The sequence below is a fragment of the Vulpes vulpes genome, chromosome 4, assembly GCF_048418805.1.
Source record: "Vulpes vulpes isolate BD-2025 chromosome 4, VulVul3, whole genome shotgun sequence".
NCBI lineage: Eukaryota > Metazoa > Chordata > Mammalia > Carnivora > Canidae > Vulpes > Vulpes vulpes.
Genome location: NC_132783.1, coordinates 130,305,577 through 130,327,869, shown reverse-complemented (window position 1 = coordinate 130,327,869; position 22,293 = coordinate 130,305,577). Strand labels below are relative to the sequence as shown.

The 22,293-nt window shown below is 31.9% G+C and overlaps 1 protein-coding gene across 2 annotated transcripts in view; it reads left to right on the top strand.

Annotated features, from left to right (window-relative positions):
- NIPBL (NIPBL cohesin loading factor) overlaps positions 1-22,293 on the top strand; it is a 201,103-nt gene that overhangs the window by 99,572 nt on the left and 79,238 nt on the right. For both annotated transcript variants that reach the window (XM_026016660.2, XM_026016661.2), the window contains exons 7-10: positions 3,409-3,569; positions 4,505-4,601; positions 7,844-8,470; positions 14,519-16,144. In XM_026016660.2, the coding sequence (XP_025872445.1) occupies positions 3,409-3,569; positions 4,505-4,601; positions 7,844-8,470; positions 14,519-16,144 (2,511 nt within the window). The remainder of the gene's footprint in view (positions 1-3,408; positions 3,570-4,504; positions 4,602-7,843; positions 8,471-14,518; positions 16,145-22,293) is intronic.

The window sequence follows — 22,293 nt, the reverse complement described above, 5'->3', positions numbered from 1 at the left end:
TTTCTCTTCAGAACATGATCTAATTAGAGATGGAAATCAAAATTAAAATGAAATAAAATTCTGTGTCAACCGCTTAGTAAATATTTTTTAGTTATGTGATACCCAGCATCAACAAATGTGCAGGGAAATTTGAATTTCCTACGTTTCTTTATAGGGATATAAATTGGTACAATCTTTTTAGAGAGCATTTTGAAAATACCTGTCATAATTCAAAATGTATATGCAGCCTTTAGTAGTTCAAATTTTCTCTTAAAGAGATGGAAGGGAATAAAACTCAATTTTATCTGTAAGTTCTACCAAGTATTTAAAAGAGAGATACTCTACTCTTCAAATATTCCAGACAAAAGAAAAATGTCAACATTTTCCCAGTTCATTCTATATAGTTAGATAATAATATGAATACCAAAATCAGGTGTAATGAGGAAAAGTATGAGAAAGGAAAATTATAGACCTGTCAACATCCATGAAAATAGAAACAAAATCTCTAAATAAATCCCTACCAAACCAAATTAGCAGTACTGATTGACAGCAGCCTGTATTATAAAACTGTATGTATTATCAGGAATACATGGATTAATATTAGATAATTAACACAAAGTAAGAGGTTAAGAATCCTGTGTGCCTTTTAATAGGTGCCAAAAGAGCATTCAAAAAATTCAGCTTTTATTTATGATTTAAAAGCTTTTGGGATACCCGGGTGGCTCAGTGGTTGAGCATCTGCCTTCAGGTCAGGGCATGATCTTGGGGTCCTGGGATTGAGTTCCACATCAATCCCCTACACCTATGTCTTCTCCCTCTGCCTATGTCTCCGCCTCTCTCTGTGTGTCTGAATAAATAAGTAAAAATCTTTATTTAAAAATTAAAAAAAGCTTTTTACTGAATAGGAATAGAGTGGTATAATCCTTCTGTGATAAAGCCTATCTATCTGGGGTAAAAAGTTAGAAACATTCCTCTTGAAGTCAAGGATAGGACATGAGAGTCTATAATCATCACTTAGTGTGGTAGTAGATGTCTTAATTAATACAAGAAGATAAGCATAAAAAATAAATAATTATTGGTAGGGAAGGAATGAAAGTGTCAGTTTTTAGGTGATATGATTGTCTTCATAGAAAATCTAAGAGAAGCAACATATGAGATAATAGAATCAAAAAAGTATCCTGTTACTGGGTACAAGATCATTATAATGAAATTTAGTTGCATTTTTATACACCTAAAATAAGTAATTTGAAGTATAATCTTTTTAAATACCATCAACAATTTCAACGAAAACCGTAAGATACCTAGGAGTAAATTTAGCAAGGTAATGGCACCTGGGTGGCACACAATTGGTTTTGGCTCAGGTTGTGATTTTGGTGTTATGGGATTGAGCCCCACCTGGGATTCTGCACTTAACAGGGAGTCTGCTTGAGATTCTCTCTCTCTCCTTTTCTTTCTGCTCCTCCAACTTATGCTGTCTCTTTCTCTAAAATAAATAAATAAATCTTTAAAAAGTTAACATGTATAAGACTTTTGTGGAGAAAATCATAACTTTTGAAAGAGATAAAAGAAACCTAAGAAAAGGAAATTATGCCTCTTCGTAAATGGAAAGATTCAATAGGGTAAAGATTAAAAATTTGCTCCAAATCTGTAAATTTGATACAATATCAATAAAAATCCCAAGCAGGGTTTTGTGTAACTTAAGCATCTTCTAAAAATTCATATGGAAGAATGAAAGTCCAAGAATAGCAGGATAATTTGAAGTGGAATGAGATGTAGCTCAATCTAACAGTTACCAAGATTTACTGTAATATTACTGGTCTGTGGAAGAGTAAAATATGGTGAAGTGGAATTTGGTAAAGGCCTTAGGAACATACTCATGAACAAATGGAAACTTGACACATATGGTATTAGATCTTAATGGGCAAAAACTGGTTTTTCTGTAATAAATTTTGCTAAGACAGTTATCTATATGGAAAAATGTAAAACTGAATTTTTTATCTCAACTATACAGAAAGATAAGATGGATTAAAGATCTAAGTGTGGAAAAAAACAAAACTAAAATTTTAAAAAGAAAATGTGGAAGCCTATCTTTTCATTATTTTTATGTTAAGGTGGGAATTTTGAATGGCCAGTATACAGTATGGCCAGTATGAAAAGATGCTTGGCCTCACTATTAATCAAGGAAATGCAAAAATTAAAATGAAAATCAGGGACCTTTTCCATTCTCAGGTTGACAAACATTGTTGACAAGAATATAGAGCAATAGGAACTCTCATGTACTACCAGTGGAATACAAATGGACATAAGTAATTTGGAAAGCTATTTGTTACTATTTACTGGCTTAAAAATGGGCATATCTGGGAGCATCTTGGTGGCTCAGTTCGTTATGTGTCTGCCTTCAGCTCAAGTCATGATCATAGGGTAACATGGGGCTCCCTGCTCAGTGAGGAGCCTGCTTCTCACTCTCCCTCTACTATTCCTCCTGCCTGTGCTCTCTCATTCTCTTTCTGTCAAATAAAAGTAAAAATGGGCATATCCAAAAGTTTCACTCCTACACACATTTTTTTAAAAAGTCATGTCCAAGAATGTACAATACAAGTACATGTATACATGTACAAAAATATGCACTGTTTATAACAACAAAATTACTGAATCAATCTAAACATTGAATATAAGAATGGGATATTGTATATAATATACAGCAGAATATATGTATCTATTTAAAATGTGTGAATTTGGGCAGCCCCGATGGCTTAGCAGTTTAGCGCCACCGTCAGCCCCCAGGGTGTGATCCTGGAAACCCGGGATCTAGTCCCACATTGGGCTCTGTGCGTGGAGCCTGCTTCTCCCTCTGCCTGTGTCTGCCTCTCTCTCTCTCTCTCTCTCTCTCTCTCTCTCAATAAATAAAAAACAAAACAAAAAGAAACATTTAAAAAATAAAAATAAAATGTGTGAATTTAACACTACATATATAAAGATGGATAAATTTCAACATAATGAAATAAAAAGGAAATTATAGAAGGACATATGTATAGCATACCATTTATGTAAAGTTTATGTGAAATAGTGCTCTGTATTATTTAGGAATATATTCATTTATAGTAAAGGCATAAAGATATTCATGAAGTGAGCTGTGAATTCAATATAGTGGTTACTTTTATGGAGTAAAGGAAAGGAAACAGGAGAGGAATATGCAGATATATGGAGAGCTTCAACCTTATCTGATTTTTTATTTCTTTTCAAAAATGGATCTGAATGACATATGGCATAGTGTTAAGAGCTGATCAAGCTCTAGGTAGTACATGAGTGCTCATTATATTGTTTTCTGTAATTTATGTATGTTTAAAATATTTTGTGAACAGTTATTCTCTAAGAATTTTAACAGTTTATTTTTATAAAGCTTTTTGTTTTTATTCTTATTAATTTCAGCATCAGTATCAAGTCCCATTGTTGCAGGTGGTTTGAGAAACATACATGATAATAAAGTTTCTGGTCCGTTGTCTGGCAATTCAGCTAATCATCATGCTGATAATCCTAGACATGGCTCAAGTGACGACTACCTACACATGGTGCACAGGCTAAGTAGTGACGTATGTAATATATTAGTTATCGTTGAGGTAATAAAATAGTCCTGATATTTGTTTCATAACCTAGCATTTTGATCTCACAGTTTAAATTGTATCTACTATATATCAAGATTTATACTAGGTCTGAGAATCTGTCTATGAACAATGTGGTCTATACCCACAGAGCATAGACTAGAGTAAGGTTGGTAAACTGGCCAATAGTATGACCTACAAATAAGAATGGCTTTTACATTTTAAACAACAACAACAAAGAATAGTGAGTGACAGAAACTGTATGTGGCCCACAAAGCCTAAATATTTATTATCTGTCCCTCTACAGAAAAAGTTTGCCAGTCCTTGGTGTAGAAGTTTTGGTTCTTAACAAAATGTAGTTTCATTTTTAAATAGTTCTTTATGCAAAAATGTTCTTTTAAATAATGAACCTTTATTTATTAGCACTTAGCTCTTTTTCTCTCTAAGACATGGACAAAACTTTATTCTCTGAAATTTAAGGTTACTTTGGTGTTTTAAGATATTCCACATGCTAGAATTGATTTTTGTGGTATTATCAAATAAGTTATATGTTATTGGTTTGCTGGTGTTATCAGATAAGTTACATGTGTATAAGGATAACAAAGATAACCGTGAACTCTGCCCTCTAGACATTTATAGCCTGGGAGGGTGTTCACAGCTCCTTTTGTAGAAAACAGTAAACGAAAATGGAGCATAGTAGTAATACCAGTTTTCTTATTCATTGCCATGCATAGGCTGTTGATTCTTTTGGATACAATTTCAGTTCTTCTAAGATTTACCATGAAGAAAACAGGAAAGTGCAGAAGAATTATGCTTTTGAATACCAACACTTTACCTGTCAGTAGTTTATGTCTTTTATTGGTCATTTAAAACTTCTCTAAAGCCTCTCCTATCACTTAGGTATAAATTTTACACTCTATTCTTAGGATGGAGATTCTTCAACAATGAGGAATGCTGCATCTTTTCCTTTGAGGTCTCCACAACCAGTATGCTCCCCTGCTGGAAGTGATGGAACTCCTAAAGGTATTGTTATAACTAAAATTTCCTTCAGCATTTCATATTCCCTTTTTTTTTTTTTTTTTTTTTTTTTAGTTGTAGAGGGTGTGGTGGGGAGAGAGAATCTTAAGCAGATTCCTCACCCAGTGCAGAGCCAAACACAGGGTTCAGTCTCACAACCTTGAGATCATGGCCTGAGCTGAAACCAAGAGTCTGACGCTTAAGTAACTTGAGTCACCCGGGTGCCCCTAGCATTTCATATTTCAAGTTGAGTAAAGAGCTCAAACTTCTTAGTTGCAGATACCAAAAATTATTCTTTATTGTTTTTCATTTATTGTAGGAAAGAAACAAACCTGTAATTCTCCCTATAAATTGATAGTGTTTTCAAACATTTATAGTATCGTCCTCACTGATAAATCCAATGATCTTTTCAAAACACAGCCTTCTCTTCAACATTTGAAATTTGATCTACTTTCCCCATCCTCCACCTTCCCAAAAAAACTTATTTCATATCAGTTCCACCAGTTTTCCTCATTTCTTTTATTGTTTTTCATTAGTTCTTCTGTCCTTTCATTCCTCAAGATTTCTGTAATCAGACTTTTTAATCTCCTGTTGTACTTTTTTCCTTGGCTGTTTTACTCAGTTTTAGTAACAGCATTGATTACTTTCATGAATAGAGTTGCCAAATCAATGTCTTTGGCTGTAGTCCTGTGTCCCAAGTTACATTTTTTTGTTTCCAGACAATTTCCTCGTGTCTAGCTGGTATTTCAAATTCATTTTCAAAATTGTTCTCACTGTTCTTTTTGCCATTCCTATTTCTATTAATGCCATTCCAGTCCTGAATCATCATAAAGTTGTCTCTTACCTGTCATGTAGTCACTTGTCAAAATGAGGCCTATTCTATACTACTTCTCTAAATCTTTTACACAGACTTTCATTTCTTTTTATTAAAAATCCTATCTTTTCAAGTTCTAAGTTAAATGGGTGATCTTCCATGGACCCTTCTCTAATCTTCTCAAACCATTTTATATTTTTTCTAATAACTTATCCTATACTATCTTGTGGGCGTGAATTTTATCTTCAAATTCCCAAAGAATCTTGTATGGACTTTTGTGTATACTAGATTCATAAAATTGTGAATTTAAGTCCAAGTTTGGGCTTTTTTTAGAAGTACTTAAAATTAAAGTGTGATAATTTGAATTACCAGAGTTATTGGGAAAGAGTATTATATTCCATGTTAAAGAATTAGCTTAATTAATGCAATATAGCTGATAGTAAACTTTCTCTATCCATAAGAATTTCTAATTCTAGCCTGATAAATCATGGTCTGGTGTGCTTCTTATCATAACGGTATTTTTTTCACAGATTGTCTCTGATCACAGAGTTGGAACACATTTTTCCTGAGGTGAAAGTTGAACTTTTATGAGCCATTCTTATTCTATAATTCTATGAATTTTCAGGGATAAAAATAACCCAGCTTATGAAAGAGAGAGCAACTTTCAGAATAACTCTATTTGTAGGTTAGGCATCAAAGTTAGGTACATACCTCACAAGTATTGTTAGGGTGAGAAATTATTCAGACTGCCAGGGAGGAGTAACAGTGGGATAGCTGGTTGATCTAGATAATCAGCCTATTTTTCCTCAAACTCTTGAGGATGGATGGATGGAATGGATAACTTTAGATAGAAAAAAACTTCAAAACAACTTCATGAACACATTGTTCATTAGAAACCTTTACTTCTGTTCACGAGGTTGTTTTCCAACTTGTTTTGAAGGCTGAATGCATTGTGAGTCCAATTTGATTTTTAGATGAATTGTTGGAATTGTTTGTTCTAAAATATATATAATTTGTCACTTAAATTTTAAATAAAAGGCAATATGGTGTATTATAATTCAGATGTTAAAAAAATCTAGGTTTAAATTTTTCAGGTTTGCTAGCTATATCACCTTCAGCAGGTTTAACCTCTACAAGCTTCATGTTCCTTTCTGCAGAATAGTGATAATGTTACAAATCAAGGTTGTTGTAAATTATTTAAATGAATTGATGTGCGAAGCACCTTGCACAAGCTATAACACAAAATAAATGGCCCAAAAAATGTTAGTTTCGTTTCTTTTTAACATCCCGTATAAACTTGTCTAAAACCACTATCTATTGATATAATTTCAAACTAACATTTTTAGTAAATTGCTCCAGTTGCATCTTTATCTCATTCTAATAGATATGTTCTCTAAAAAGTTATATTTTTATATATCATACTTTAAATATATTAACATTGCTAATTGAAAGGGCAAATATGTATCATGGAAAAAATCATACATATTATATTTAAACACTGAAATGTTAATTTAAGACAAGTCTAGGTTTAAGTTTTTTCTATAAAGCACTTTTCATCCTGGTTTTTATAATTTCCTATGGGTTTTTAAACTTGTTATAATCTAATGATAAGAAATGTAACAATTATACTCATTTCTGAAGCGTATCAATGAATTTTTTTCTCATTTAAAAGCTTTTTAAGTAGGAGAATTTTTCCATTTGATTAGCTTATTTTCCTGCTTCTTTGTATCATATAGCATTTGTTAAATTAATGGGATCTGGGCTGAAGATATTTTATTGAGCCTTGAAATTTGCTGGACTTGCATATTTTTCTAATAGAAGGAGGATTAGCAAGCTGAAGAGAGTATGTGAATGATGTTAAGTGGAGGGAGAAAGAGAACACCACATAAAGGTATAAATCAATATTTTACCACCAGTTCGTGAAGTAAGTGAAGATCCAAAAGATTATAATTGTTTCCACTTTCTTTACTGGTAAATATTCATGATAGTGTAATAGGATTAATTTGTTATTTTATAATTTGACAGACTTATTCTTACTTTAGACTTGTCAGTTTCCTTAGATAATAAGTGAAAGAATGAGAATATTTGCCCAAAATATTTGTGTTATATCATCTTTAGAAACAGTGAACTCCTTTGCTATTTTCAGGCTAAGTATATTTTATAGGAACAAAAATAGAAATGCCATAATACTGGTCTGGAAGATGGAATATTCATACTTCAGCTTAAACCTGGATCATCTACGAGGAAGCTCAAATACCATAGGGGACAAGCTCTTAGGCTTGCTTTTTGTATTTTGTAAATAAGTTGCCAAATTGGATAATTTCCTGGTATTTTTTCTAGCGTTCCTATATTGCACTTGTTTAATGTTTCTATCACAGTGTAAGAAAATATAAAACTAGCACAGTTGTTCATTCCTGTTGAATTGCTTTTCCAGGATCAAGACCACCTTTAATCCTTCAGTCTCAGCCTCTACCTTGTTCATCACCTCGAGATGTTCCACCAGACATCTTGCTAGATTCTCCAGAAAGAAAACAAAAGAAGCAAAAGAAGATGAAATTAGGCAAGGATGAAAAAGACCAGAGTGAGAAAGCTGCAATGTATGATATCATTAGTTCTCCATCCAAGGACTCTACTAAACTTACATTAAGACTTTCTCGTGTAAGGTCTTCAGACATGGACCAGCAAGAGGATATGCTTTCTGGTATGGAAAATAGCAATGTTTCAGAAAATGATATTCCTTTTAATGTGCAGTACCCAGGACAGACTTCAAAAACACCCATTACTCCACAGGATGTAAACCGCCCACTAAATGCTGCTCAGTGTTTGTCGCAGCAAGAACAAACAGCATTCCTTCCAGCAAATCAAGTGCCTGTTTTACAACAGAACACTTCAATTGCTACAAAACAGCCCCAGACTTCTGTGGTACAGAATCAGCAGCAGGTATCACAACAGGGACCTATATATGATGAAGTGGAATTGGATGCATTAGCTGAAATTGAGCGGATAGAGAGAGAATCAGCTATTGAAAGGGAGCGCTTTTCAAAAGAAGTTCAAGACAAAGGTAAAATAATCTCATTACTATCCCTTCATACTCTGGGCAGATATGTAATTATACTGTAAAAAAGGCTTTTTTAGTTACTCCTTTTTATTATTATTATATTTTGGAATTCATTATGTCTCTCAGTTATTTTTCTTGCTAATGCTCATACCGCAGAAGTTGATTTCATTTTTTAAATCTGAAACAACTATTTGAGATTTGGTAGTTATGTATCACTGGTCTGTCACCTATTATCAAGTGATATTACCTGTGCTTGTCTACTCAAATGAACATTAGTGTTTCTATCACATTTATTTTCCAGAAGTTATGTTAGTATAGTTTTGCATCTTCACCTTATTTCTGTCAAAACAAGGGTAACCACTATAGAATTATTTGAATCAGTACATTTAAGAAAAGTTTGTGTGTATGTTTATTTAGTTAGATTTTTCACTTTGTTTCCAGTCCTACCATCTCTTAATAATAAAACTTGGGTTTGGTTTTTTAGTAAAAAAAATTACAGAAAGAATTTTAAATTAATATTAAGTAGCAAACCTTAAGCCTCAAGGATCTTTTGTTGGTGATTAAAGTGTTCCCTTTTATCTGAGTAGTGTTGAGTTTTAAGTAGGATGAGTATGAGTAGGGTGTACTTTCAAGACACCCATTCTATGAATTTGTGGGCTTTTTTTGTGCTTTATAAAAATTTGTAATCGAAAGTAAGTCCCTATTAAATTCTTGATTATTTGGTGTATACTATATATAAAACTCTTGAAATTTTTGATAGATTGATGAATCTGTGGTTGAAATTATGTAATTTATGGATTTTACGGATTTGATGTCTTAACAGATTCATATACACTTTTGACTACCCAAACCAAAGCATACTTTATGCTTTAATTTCATAGTCAAAATTCTGGGTTGATATATAGTAATCATATTTCCTTTTTAAAATGAAACTTCTTAATGTTGGGTAGAACTCCTTTTTATATATGATCTTGTTAATTATGTGATAGGATCATTTGTAGATAATTGTGTTTCTAGGCTAAGAAACATGCTGGAGATTTGTATTTCCTATCATTATGGGTCTTTTTAACATTACTGAAAAAATAGACATTATTTAGTAATTGTTGAACTTTGATGTTTGCTAAGTGCCTAGATCACAGATTGGTGCAAAAGAGACTGTCAGAAGTGTTTATTTTAAGAGCTAGGGAACTGAATTTTTTTTTTAATTGTCAAACTATTGATGATAAGGATTATATAGTGTTGTTTATTCTTTGTTTTGGTAATGAGGAGTTCAGGAAACAATAACTATATGAATTCCAAAATGTATCTCCTCCTCTAACCTCTTGTAAAAGTATATGCCTGGCAAATGAAGAAAGCAGCATTATTTAACTTCTCTTGAAAGTATTAATCCCAAATCCCTGAATTCTCTGACAGTTATGCAAGAAACATAAAATTGTAGTTTCCTGACTGATAAATATTAGTTGCTTTGATAAATGAATTTTTACATGATGTTTTAATCTGTTTTGGGAAATTATGTTCTCAAAAAGGAGCTTAATTCTTTAAACTATTTTTTAATAATAGGAACAGAAACAAGAAATAATGAACTTTTCCTTTCTTTTTCTTTCTTTTCTTTTCTTTTCTTTTCTTTTCTTTTCTTTTCTTTTTTTTTACTTTCCTGAACTTTTATTGTATCAATCTGTTGAAGTTTTAAAAACTGAGTGAAAATAAGGATAGTAAATATGGCTAATTGCATAATAGCAAACTTATTTTAGACTACTAACTTTTGTGAGGTGAAATAAATTCAGCAAACAGCATACTGTTCATTCAGAAATTTGTAATGTATATTTTACTTTTAATTATTTAATCAGTTTTCTCTGTAATCTATGATAGTGTGGCCATAACAAAGGTTAATTGAAGAGTTGAGTGAGCAGAAAGGACTTACAATTTTGAACTCTGTAAGTTGACCTACAGAGGTATCTGGTGCTATAACGATTAAAGCAATGGATGTTCATTGAAACTACCTAATTTGTAGTTTGTTTTAGATGAGTTAGTATGTGTATTTTCCCAAATTGGGTATGTTGATTTTGCCAACCTCATACTAGTGCTGTCATTTCTGACTTGTTTGCTGAAAGCCATGCTCCCATTATTTGGTGTCTTCCATTATTTTGTGGCTTTATTGGAATTTAGGTGCCACCTAATATCTGTGATTTGAACCTCATTTTGTATTCAGTTTCTGCACTGTGTGATGGGATAGTGTTTTATACATAAGCAATTATCTTGAGATTTTGGAAAGAATAAGGGTCTGGTATGTTGCTCTAAGACTGTAGGTAGGATCATAAGTAAACACAACATTTTCTGAAGTGGTAATTTTATAGTCAGCCCTTGAGAAATGAAATATTTCTTTGAAATGAGTTTATTACTAGTTACCACTGCATTTTAGGACTAAATTGTGAAATTGATATTTACTGCATTCTACGGTATGGCACTGAGAACTTTGTAACTATTGTATTGATGGTGGTAAGGAACAAAAAAGACTACTTATTTTACTGAGAGTTCTGTTCTAGGTTCTGATCTTGTTTTCCATTATATTCATTTGTAATGAGAGAAGCATTCCTTTCAATAGACCAGAAATGAAAAAAACTATGCCTTGTAAATAAGATTAGAAAGTTTAACACACATGGTTGTTTGATCAAATGGAGTTCAAGAAAAGGGATAGAGTACTCTTAAGAAATATTTTACCAAAAAAAAAAAAAAAAGAAAAAGAAATATTTTACCTAGGCTGTGGCAGGACGTAACGTACCTCTGTTCCACACATAGAGGACACTTTTCTGGCTGCTACGTATTTATGTCCCTTGGCCTGTTCTCCCTTCTTTGGATAGTTTTATATACACTGATAGGTTAACTCTCTGTAACCTACTATTTTATAATATTCTTAAAGGACCTTTTTGCTCAATCTTTTGCTCATATTTTCGGTGTCTAATTACATAAATTAATTTTAAAGGCTGTTCATCTTTGCTTCCGGGATGACCTATTGTAGACATTAATATCCTTCATGTGCTGAAAATTCCTGCTTTCTTTTGTCAAAGAGGGGGTTTCTTTGTCATCTTTGCCTATTTCATCTTTTCCCAAGGTCCACTTTCCAAGTTAGTAAGTATGAGGAATGGCCTAGCCTAGCTACTAATGTCTTTTATAATTTTACAGTATTCTTACACTATAACCCTTATAAAACATAAATGATCTATTGTCATTTGATATAGGAGACTAGATGGAAATAGGACAGTTAGCCACTTAGTTTATACTACGGTTTAGGGGTGGGATGTTTTAATTTTTCATAAGTGGCTACTATGTGTATAATTGTGTTGTTCTAAGTGTTTTCAGTTATCACTTGTAGATTTAAGCAAGTGATGTAGTGTTTTCCTATAAGCATACTCAAGTTCAGAATTTCTCTAACGGCTGGATCTTATTTACATATCAGCATCTTAGATGACAAATATTGTTGGTTTTGAAATGATGGTATCTTTCTGTATGCATTTTCTTCAAGATTGTATGCATTCTGATAGCTAAACTTGTGATACCCAATGCTGAAGAGCGCTTAAAGATAATCAGTGTCCCAGATATTGAAATTAATCTTTATAGAGATGGCTTTCCATCATTAGGTGAAGGTTATGATGTAATGAAGACTAATAACAAAAGTGGATAGACAAAAGTGATGTGCAGATTCAGAGCCACTTTACAGGAATAAGTTCATGGTGGAACTGAATCAGATCAAGTGAATCAGACCTGCGTGCTCTTAACATATTCAAGAATCCTTGCAGCAGTAATGGAATTTTTCCCAGTTTTACAGAAGAGGTGATGTACTTTTCAATAGTTGAAAAAATAAAATTTTGTATTTAGCAATTTATTGTGCATAATGGAAAAAATTACAAGGTCTTTCCCAATCTTAATATATTACTCATGTGCAAATGCTTTCATACATTTTTATTATAAATAATCACAGCATCTATAGTTTAACTAAATCAAACATAACAATTTTTTTGAAGTTAAACTATGCTAAATTTCCATTTTAATGATAAACGATAATTGAAATGAGGTTAATGATACATAAACTCTTGGGTATTTTGTAATCCTTTAAAATTTAGCCTTCAAGATATTTTAATGTTAATGTTCAGAAGAAAGACTGATTGTTCATATTAATAAAAGAATGAGCCACAGATTTCTTGAGAGAAATCTTCAAGTTGCCTGAGATCTATGATGTCATTATGGTTTTTAAGTGTGTTTAAGTTACCATTTTAATGGCTTTCACAGCATGTTTCATTGAAAAATATAAAAATCTTCAACTAGATTATACTATTCAATTTCTAGATTCTAGTCCTAAAGGCTAAAGGGTATAAGGTGATAAAGCATCCCATTTATGAGATAATAATGATTTGGTGTGCCCTATGGCAAGATATGAAGATTATTTTGTGTGGTAAAACATTACAAAATAAAATTAAGGAAACATAAATTAATATTCTGAGCGCTTTCTTAAGTATCGAGACAGAAAGTTTCATATAAGTTCTTGCCAGCGTAGTTTTAACTGGGAAAAGTAGATGGTAAGATACTTTATTAATATCATGTATTTTACAAATGGAACATATATGACAGTAAACTTGACTTCTGAATAACTAAGAACCAGAATGACCTATGTCTGCAAAAAATTACTAGCAAATATTTGAGTTAAATTTTAGTAAAAGATTTTACTAGATTTTAAGCTAGAATGGACTGCTGCATCTCACTTTAAAACAAAATGATGGAACTTTGGTGTATAAAAGCAGTTACCATTAAGGGTTTTTGTTTTTTCGAACTTAGTTTTCTAACAATAAGATGTTATTTTTCAGTGGTCATTTTGACTTTTAACCTTGTTTTTCTTAAATGATATATCACATTAATGAATATCATAAGGGAATCTAGAGATTCTCCTATAAAAATGATTTAAAATGCCCATCAAAACAAAGCCAGGCAATTCAGCAAGTAAATATTAAAAGCAGACAGAACTTTAAGCTATAATATAACTATTCCCAAGAACTAACTAGAGATTCAATTTATAGAAAATGACCTAGCAGCCTCTTGAGTCAAGTGGAATCATGCACAGAAATACATGACTTAAAAATACTTTGACATTTTATTGTGGTGGTAGATTTGTGTTTGTGTGTATTTTTGTCTTTACATTTCAGTTTACCATAAATTATTTCTTACTGAGGCCAAGATATAGATCTTTAGAACATAGCATTGAAAAACCAAAGCATTTTTCTTAAGTAGAAGTGGCTTTTAAGACAGGATTTATCTAAAAAGTCCTTATATGCGTCTCACTTTTATACTTATAATATTGATGTTTCCTTATTTTAAATATACTTCTAATTGTGTATTAGCTTTTAAATTCCATTTGTGCTGTTGATACCTTGAAGAATTTGAATCCAGGATCAGAGGTTAATGACAAACTATTAAACTGGGTTTATTTTTTCCCTTTAGTCTCCTCATTTACGTTTTTTCAGTGGCGTGATTTCTATTTTCTTTTGGGTTTTATCCTTTTCCATATTTGTCTTACATGTTGTAAAAGCTTATGTTTCCTATTTTGTATCTTAGCAGATGTGGTGCACTTAGTCTTTGGTTTGATGGTTAAAATGATCTTAAATGAGAACATGTGATTTATAACTGGTTACCTTATTCTTATGTGAAGAATTCGGTTTATCATTTACATATACAAACATAAATATATGTTTGTGTTTAATGTATGATAAGTTCTATTTATTTTATACTCTTGGGCTTATTTATATACTCAACATATATGCTGTTAAATTCTTGTTACTATAGTCGCTAGTATTTATTGAGGTACAGCAAGCATGAATATTTCCTTAAACCTTGGTTTAAAAATATTATGTGATTCATGCCTGCTATTTTATACATGCATATTGACATTTGCATTCACCACATTTTAAAAAACATTGTGGATTAAATATCAAAGTCCATATGGCTTTTAATAAAATAAGAATATATGTCTATTACTGATACTGAATATTTATCTTTAAATTTCAGATAAGCCTTTGAAAAAAAGAAAACAAGATTCTTACCCACAGGAGGCTGGGGGTGCTACAGGAGGTAATAGACCAGCTTCTCAGGAGACGGGTTCTACGGGAAATGGGTCAAGGCCAGCATTAATGGTTAGCATTGATCTTCATCAGGCAGGAAGAGTGGACTCTCAGGCTTCTATAACTCAGGATTCAGACTCCATAAAAAAGCCTGAAGAAATCAAACAATGTAATGATGCACCTATTTCTGTTCTTCAGGAAGATATTATTGGAAATCTTAAAGCTACACCAGAAAACCATCCTGAGACTCCTAAAAAAAAGTCTGATTCTGAGCTTTCAAAGAGTGAAACGAAACAAAATGAAAGTAGATTGGCAGAATCTAAACCAAATGAAAACAGATTGGTGGAGACAAAATCAAGTGAAAGTAAGTTAGAAACTAAAATTGAGACACAAACAGAAGAACCTAAACAGAATGAGAGCAAAACAAATGAATCCAAACAAAATGAGAGCACCACAGTCGAACCTAAACAGAATGAAAATAAACTGTCTGACATAAAACCAAATGACAACAAACAAAATAATGGCAAATCAGAAACAACAAAGGCAAGACCCGAAACCCCAAAACAAAAGGGTGAAAGCCGACCTGAAACTCCAAAACAAAAGAGTGATGGGCGCCCTGAAACCCCAAAACAGAAGAGTGATGGACGACCTGAAACTCCAAAGCAGAAAGGTGAGGGCCGACCTGAAACTCCAAAGCAAAAAAATGAAGGTCGGCCTGAAACACCAAAACATAGACATGAAAATAGGAGGGATTCTGGAAAGCCATCAACAGAGAAAAAACCTGAAGTGTCTAAACATAAACAGGATATTAAATCTGATTCACCTCGGTTAAAATCAGAACGAGCTGAAGCCTTAAAGCAGAGACCTGATGGGCGATCTATTTCTGAGTCATTAAGACGCGACCATGATAGTAAACAAAAATCAGATGACAGAAGTGAATCAGAGCGACATCGGGGGGATCAGTCTAGGGTTCGAAGACCAGAAACATTGAGATCCTCTAATAGAAATGAACATGGCATTAAATCTGATGGTTCAAAACCTGATAAACTAGAAAGAAAACATAGACATGAATCAGGGGACTCAAGGGAAAGACCATCTTCTGGGGAGCAAAAATCAAGGCCTGACAGTCCTCGTGTTAAACAAGGAGATTCAAATAAATCAAGACCTGATAAGCCTGGTTTTAAATCACCAAACAGTAAAGATGACAAAAGGACAGAGGGTAATAAGAGTAAAGTAGACAGTAATAAAACGCATCCTGACAATAAGGCAGAATTTCCAAGTTACTTGTTGGGGGGCAGGTCTGGTGCATTGAAAAATTTTGTCATTCCAAAAATCAAGAGGGATAAAGATGGTAATATTACTCAGGAGACAAAGAAAATGGAAATGAAAGGAGAGCAGAAAGACAAAGTAGAAAAAATGGGATTAGTTGAAGATCTAAATAAAGGAGCTAAGCCTGTAGTTGTCCTACAAAAACTGTCTTTGGATGATGTTCAGAAACTTATTAAAGATAGAGAAGATAAATCAAGAAGTTCCCTTAAACCTATCAAGAATAAACCATCAAAGTCAAATAAAGGTAAGAATACTTCTATCTAGTTTTTGTTTGAGTTTTAGGGTTACTAAGGATTTAAAAAATTGAAATTTATAAAAAACACTGCTACAGGAAAATATGACATTTATATAAAACAGTGAATTGTTTTCAGCAATATAAATAAAAAGTTGTTTGAAAATTCTTTGTCTTCTACCCCTACTTGAACTACTCACTATAAATCATGATTTTTACTTTGGTACACAGAGCTAAGTTCTTTTGTTGTTTAGTTATTTCAGGTATTTTTGAAAGTTGCTCATTAATCAAATGAATGATTAGAATGGATAAATGTAACAACTTTCTAAAAAGCTATTTAGACTATAGAGATATTTCATTCTACAAGGAGGTAGTAAATTGAATTTTAATTTCTAACATCTCTAAAGCTATATCGTAAACAAAAATCAATGTTATAAGTTCTTAAGAATATTGTGTCTCATAGTGCTGTTTTCTTACATACCTATCTCTGAGTTAATTGTTGATGCATAGTTTAAATTTATATAATTTAGAAATTATAGAAAGGTTATTTCCCTTTTTGTGGAAGAGGTGGTCAGTTACAGATATTTTATTTAAAAAATGCATAGTTTTGCCTTTTTTGTCTTAAGGAATAGTCAACCTCTTTAATCAGGTTAAATCACTAGTTGGTGAGGTTTGGGGCTGGGTTTTTTTGTTTTGTTTATTATATGGTTGCTGAGTTAAATTCTTTGGTTACTTGAGTAGAATTATTTCAGGAAAAAAGTCTTAAGTGTTGAAAATACAGTGGCAGTTTGTGCAGAAAATATAGTTTTGTGTTCCTTTGTATATTGCTTTTAAAATATCTAAGTGTATCTACATGTATACACATGTATATATAATTTACATATATACATATAAAATTTGATGATGGTGTGTACCAAGACCTATGTAGCCCATGTGATATAAATACATGAAGATACCGATTTTAAGGCAATAGAGGTTTTTAAGTTCTCATTCTGTGAAAGAGATTCATTAAGAATTTAGATTTATATTTACTTATAAATAAGCTCTTGAATTATGCTGTTCCATAGGATAGTCACTAGCCTCTTTAGCTATTTAAATGGAAATTAGTTTAAATAAAATTAAGAATTCATATCCTCAATAGCCACATGTGACAAGTGGCTCCCTTATTAACACAGCTAGAGAACATTTTCATCATCACAAAAAGTTGTATTACATAGTACTGTGGTGTATTAGGAGATCCAAAAGGTGTAATGGTTGTTATTATTTTTGTAAAATGTTGTATCTTGTCTATAAAAAAAGCTCAATTAGAACATAGTGTCACTAAGAACTGTGTATTCAAAGAAGTGACTTGTCATAATCAGTCTTTTTTTATTATTACTTGATCTTTATCAAATATTTAGTTTTTCACTATTTGGTTTTATGTTTTAAAAATGAAAAAAGATTGTCTGTCACTAACATTTGTACTTTTTTGTAAAACTTTCAGATTTTAAATTATAGCTGTCAGACTTAACAAAAAAATTAAGACTTTAGTCTTTATTAATTAACTTGAATGCATCTCTTCAGAATTGTTTATGTAAAAGAAGTTGTTAGAATATAGTGGCCATCGCTAGAATTGTTTTCTTTTAGATAAAGATTGTTTTTTAAATTTTTTACTGGAAGTTTGGGAGTGGCTTTATATACAGTGTAAACTAAAGAGTATAGGTATACAATTTTAGAAGAGTTAGATGGAAAGATGGAAAGTGGTACCCTCTTGTCCCTTGATCTGGACCATCTTTTTCTCCCCTGCCCTCTGTCAGCTTATGCTACCCTTGCTTTCTAAGCTCTGTCCTAACAAAGAATCTTTACAACTGAGCATCAAGAAATGAATATAGCTCCTAACACAGTACTCCTAATAGTAACTGCTGTACTCTTTCCATGGTTTTTTCATTGCCTGTGAATGTAAACTTCTTAATACTAATCCATGTTTCTCATAAATGTACCTTTAACACAAATGTGTATACTTGATATGTTCATGTTACTAAGTAGGCTTTCTGGGTGTGTCTGCCTGTTAGAGTAGGGTGTGTGTGTGTGTGTGTGTGTGTGTGTGTGTGTATACATGTGCAGGTACGTATATATACACACTTATATTGCTAAATCTGCAATTATACTTAAGTGGACCTTTTCATCAAAAAATATTATTTTAATGCTTAGATTTATTTCAAGATCCCATGTAGATATCATTTGGTTTTATTTATACCTTAGAATTCATATCTGTTACTTTTTAATATACTAATTTTGGTTTTGTTTTAGACCTCTGCTACTAAGTTAGCAATAGCAGAGTTACACACTAGTGAATTTTTAAAATTACATGAATGGGAAGCACGGTTGAGAATTATTGGTCCTTTGTGTAATACACATTACTTGGAATTTTCTTTTGGAGAGTTATAGAAAATCACATATTCTGACATATTGGTGTTTTTTTCTGAGTAAAGGAATTAGATTGAATGTTGTTGTGATAGTTTTGTGGTTGATTTCTCAGGCCAAAGTTGTTTTTTTTTTTTTTAATTATTTATTTATTTATTTATTTATTTATTTATTTATGATAGTCACAGAGAGAGAGAGAGAGAGAGAGAGAGAGAGGCAGAGACATAGGCAGAGGGAGAAGCAGGCTCCATGCACCGGGAGTCCGATGTGGGATTCGATCCCGGGTCTCCAGGATCGCGCCCTGGGCCAAAGGCAGGCGCCAAACCACTGCGCCACCCAGGGATCCCGTGGCCAAAGTTTTTGGTAGATTTTCCTTTTTGGAAGAGCCATGAAATTCCATCTTTTTATATATTTTACCTGATGTCCATATTTAAAATATTCATTCTTTAGGGTAGTTTAAAATTCCTTGAGTATGCTTTAAGCCGATAAATTTAGAATGATAGGGATATAGATTTATGACTCCTAATATGTATTGGTTATTTTTGTCATCTGTGTGAACATATTATATGTAAATTTGCATAGTTATATTTTAATTGATTTCTGTGGGGATCTGTGTATATCCCTCGTACCTAGCATAATACCTAGTACATACTTAGAGCTTATTTAATAACTGTTGAGTGACTGTATTGCCATCATGTTTCAGAAAAGGCTTTGTGTGCAGATTAAAATTGTGTATTCATCTTTTATGTTCCCACCAATAGACCCTAGCTCAAGAGCTACATAATTTTCAGCATTCTGTTCCTAAACTTTGTAATAACTCGTTTTACCCAGTCAACTACCTACTTTTTGTTAAGATCCCAAGAAGACTTACTCTTACTTATGTCTAATTACCCTTTCCCTTTATTTTGCTCTATAGCTATTATAGATTGGTTCAGTATCACTTCTACTCTCATGATGCTTCTATCATCTTCTGTCTTCCTACCATTACCTTGTTTCTTCCTCTTCAAGCAGGGGATGGGTATGGAGAACCAACATAATCTTTGTAAAACCTTTTAAATTTCTAAAAGATCTTCTATTATAATATACTTCAGTATATTAAATGTCAAAAATAACCTTTATTAAAATATTTTTATTCAGAATATTATCCTAATATACCCTAATGTACAATATATCTCCAATTAAAATAATATAAAGTTAGGCAGTCTTTAAGACTGGCATGTTACATATTGTTAACAGCTTAGTATCAGTAATTACAAGCCTTAACAATTTGATTTTGGTTATTAACAATTCCAGAGTGTCTCACAATATTTTACCTTTATATACAAGGAAATAATTTGTTTTGCCTCCACCTACTTCCTTTCAACAAGTTTAGTGCTTTACATCACTTGTACTCAGTACTTTTCAGAAATATCCCATACCATCCCTGTTTGAGATCATGGCCTTTAAACAGTTAAACCATTACTGAACATGGTTTTTACTGGGAATGTGTACTAATGTAGCAGCTCCGATAGTCAAGAGTGTTTAAAATCTAGTGTTCATTTGATTAGGTAATGGTTGCAGTCACATTATTTCGCCTCAGTTACTACTACCAGTTACACTACTCAGTATTGATCACAAAAGTACATTAATTGGCTGCCTTTTATGTGGCATTGAACAATCTAGTTGGATTGTGTTTGAGATTCTAGGCTTCTGTAAGTTTGAGAGAAACTACTGTCTCAGGGTGAATTTTTGGCATAGTTGATGAATTTCTAAATTGAGGAATTCTTCGTAAAGTAATATTCAGAATCTTTAATAGTGCTGCAGTAGAAATTTATTTTGATTCATTTGAACAGTTTTATAAAATCCTTTTCAATAAACCAAAATTTTCAGTTTCTGTAAAGACCTTATTATCAATGGTATCTTTAGAAAACATTTGGAGAATATTTATTACAGAAGGCATAATATATACCTAACTGTTGTTGGGTGTGATTTTTATAGCAGTATTTTGAAAACTTTTGTCCATGATTTCTGTTCATAGAAAATTTTTAGTTCACATTTTGCTTAATAATTGCTCCTGATTTAAAGAGATTAAGTATAATTTTTTTCATAAAAATTAAATGTATTAAAATTTACTAGAGGTGTTTTTTTATCTTTCTCTTTCCATTTCTCAAGCCAGCTCAAAGACAAAGCTTCTATAAGGTTTTCCGATATGTTAGAAATATGTTATAAAATATGGTTGAGGGTAAATAATTGTGAAAGAACCTCCTATTTTTGAAGAAACAATCAGTACTCTAACATACTGAATTCCCTCTTGCTCTAAAAAATGTTACTGAAATCCTCCAAGAGCCTGAGACCTGTGCTAAGATAACAAATACCTACTTGAAAGATGATAGTATACTATGTCATAGTATATTAAATTGTTAATATATTATTGTAGTAATAAGTTAATATTATTATATAGTCTAATGTATAATTGACCTTCTAACAACATGGATGTTAGGGTCGTTGGCCCCCATGCGCTTGAAAATCCATGTAAAACTTTTGACTGCTAAAACTTAACATACCAACAGCCTATTGACCAGAACTCACTGATAACAGAAACAATTGATTAACATATATTTTGTATTCCTATATATTATATACTATAATCTTATAATAATAGAGTAAGCTAGAGAAAACATTATTAAAATCATAAGGAAGGGAAAATAAATTTATAGTATTATACTGTATTAGAAAAAATCTGTGTATAAGTGGACTTGTGTAGATCATGACCATGTTATTCAAGGTCAACTGTATGTCTAATGTAGTAGTACATAGTATAATTTAGTATGATAATATCAGGTAGGCATCATTATCTTAATATTTATATCAACCCTTTTGTAGAGGATGGTTTCAATAACTTTTTTTTTTAGAATTAGAGAATTCGTTATGTTAGAATAATAGAGTAATAGTATATAACACACTATCTATGATATACTGTATAATATGATATAATGTGGATTTTTTTTAATGTGGATTTTTAAATCCAGATCCCCTCCTCTACCTACAAAAAAACTAGCCTTCTCTAGCTTCTGATGTTGGAAATTGAAAATTCTCTTAACTCCATTATAAATGATAGTACAAAGAGCACTGATATCAGAATTTTGAATAAATCCTGGCCTTTCAAAGCCTTGGTTCATTCACTTTCAAGATGGAGAAACCAGTTTTCTTCCTACCTTATTCAGTTATGAGGACCAAAATCAATCTTCTAGTAAGAGCCAAAATCTAATGTTTTTATATGAAGAAATGCCATTATGCCATTTTTATTAAATATCTAATGAAGAGAGTAATTTTGGAAAATCTTTTTATGTGTATATACTTTATATTTACAGTATATTTGAAGACATTGCTACCACCATTTCTTTTTTATTTTTTGAAATATATTTAAAATATAACATTTTATTAGAGTGTACCATGATTTGTTATATGTATAAATTGCAAAATGATTACTATAGTAAATTTAGTTAGCATTCATCACTTCACGGTTTTATTTTTTCTTGTGATGAATACTTTTAAGACTTACTATCCTAGCAACTTTTTCAAATATCAGTATAGTATTGTTTAACTGTAGTCACCATAGTATACATTACATCTCCAGAAATTACTTTTCTTCTACCTGGTAGTTTGTGCCATTTGACCTGTACCCATTTCACCCACCACTCACCTCCCACCCCAGTCTCTGTCTACCACCAATTTGTTCTCTGTTTCTGTGAGTCGTTTTTTTTTTTTTAAGATTACAC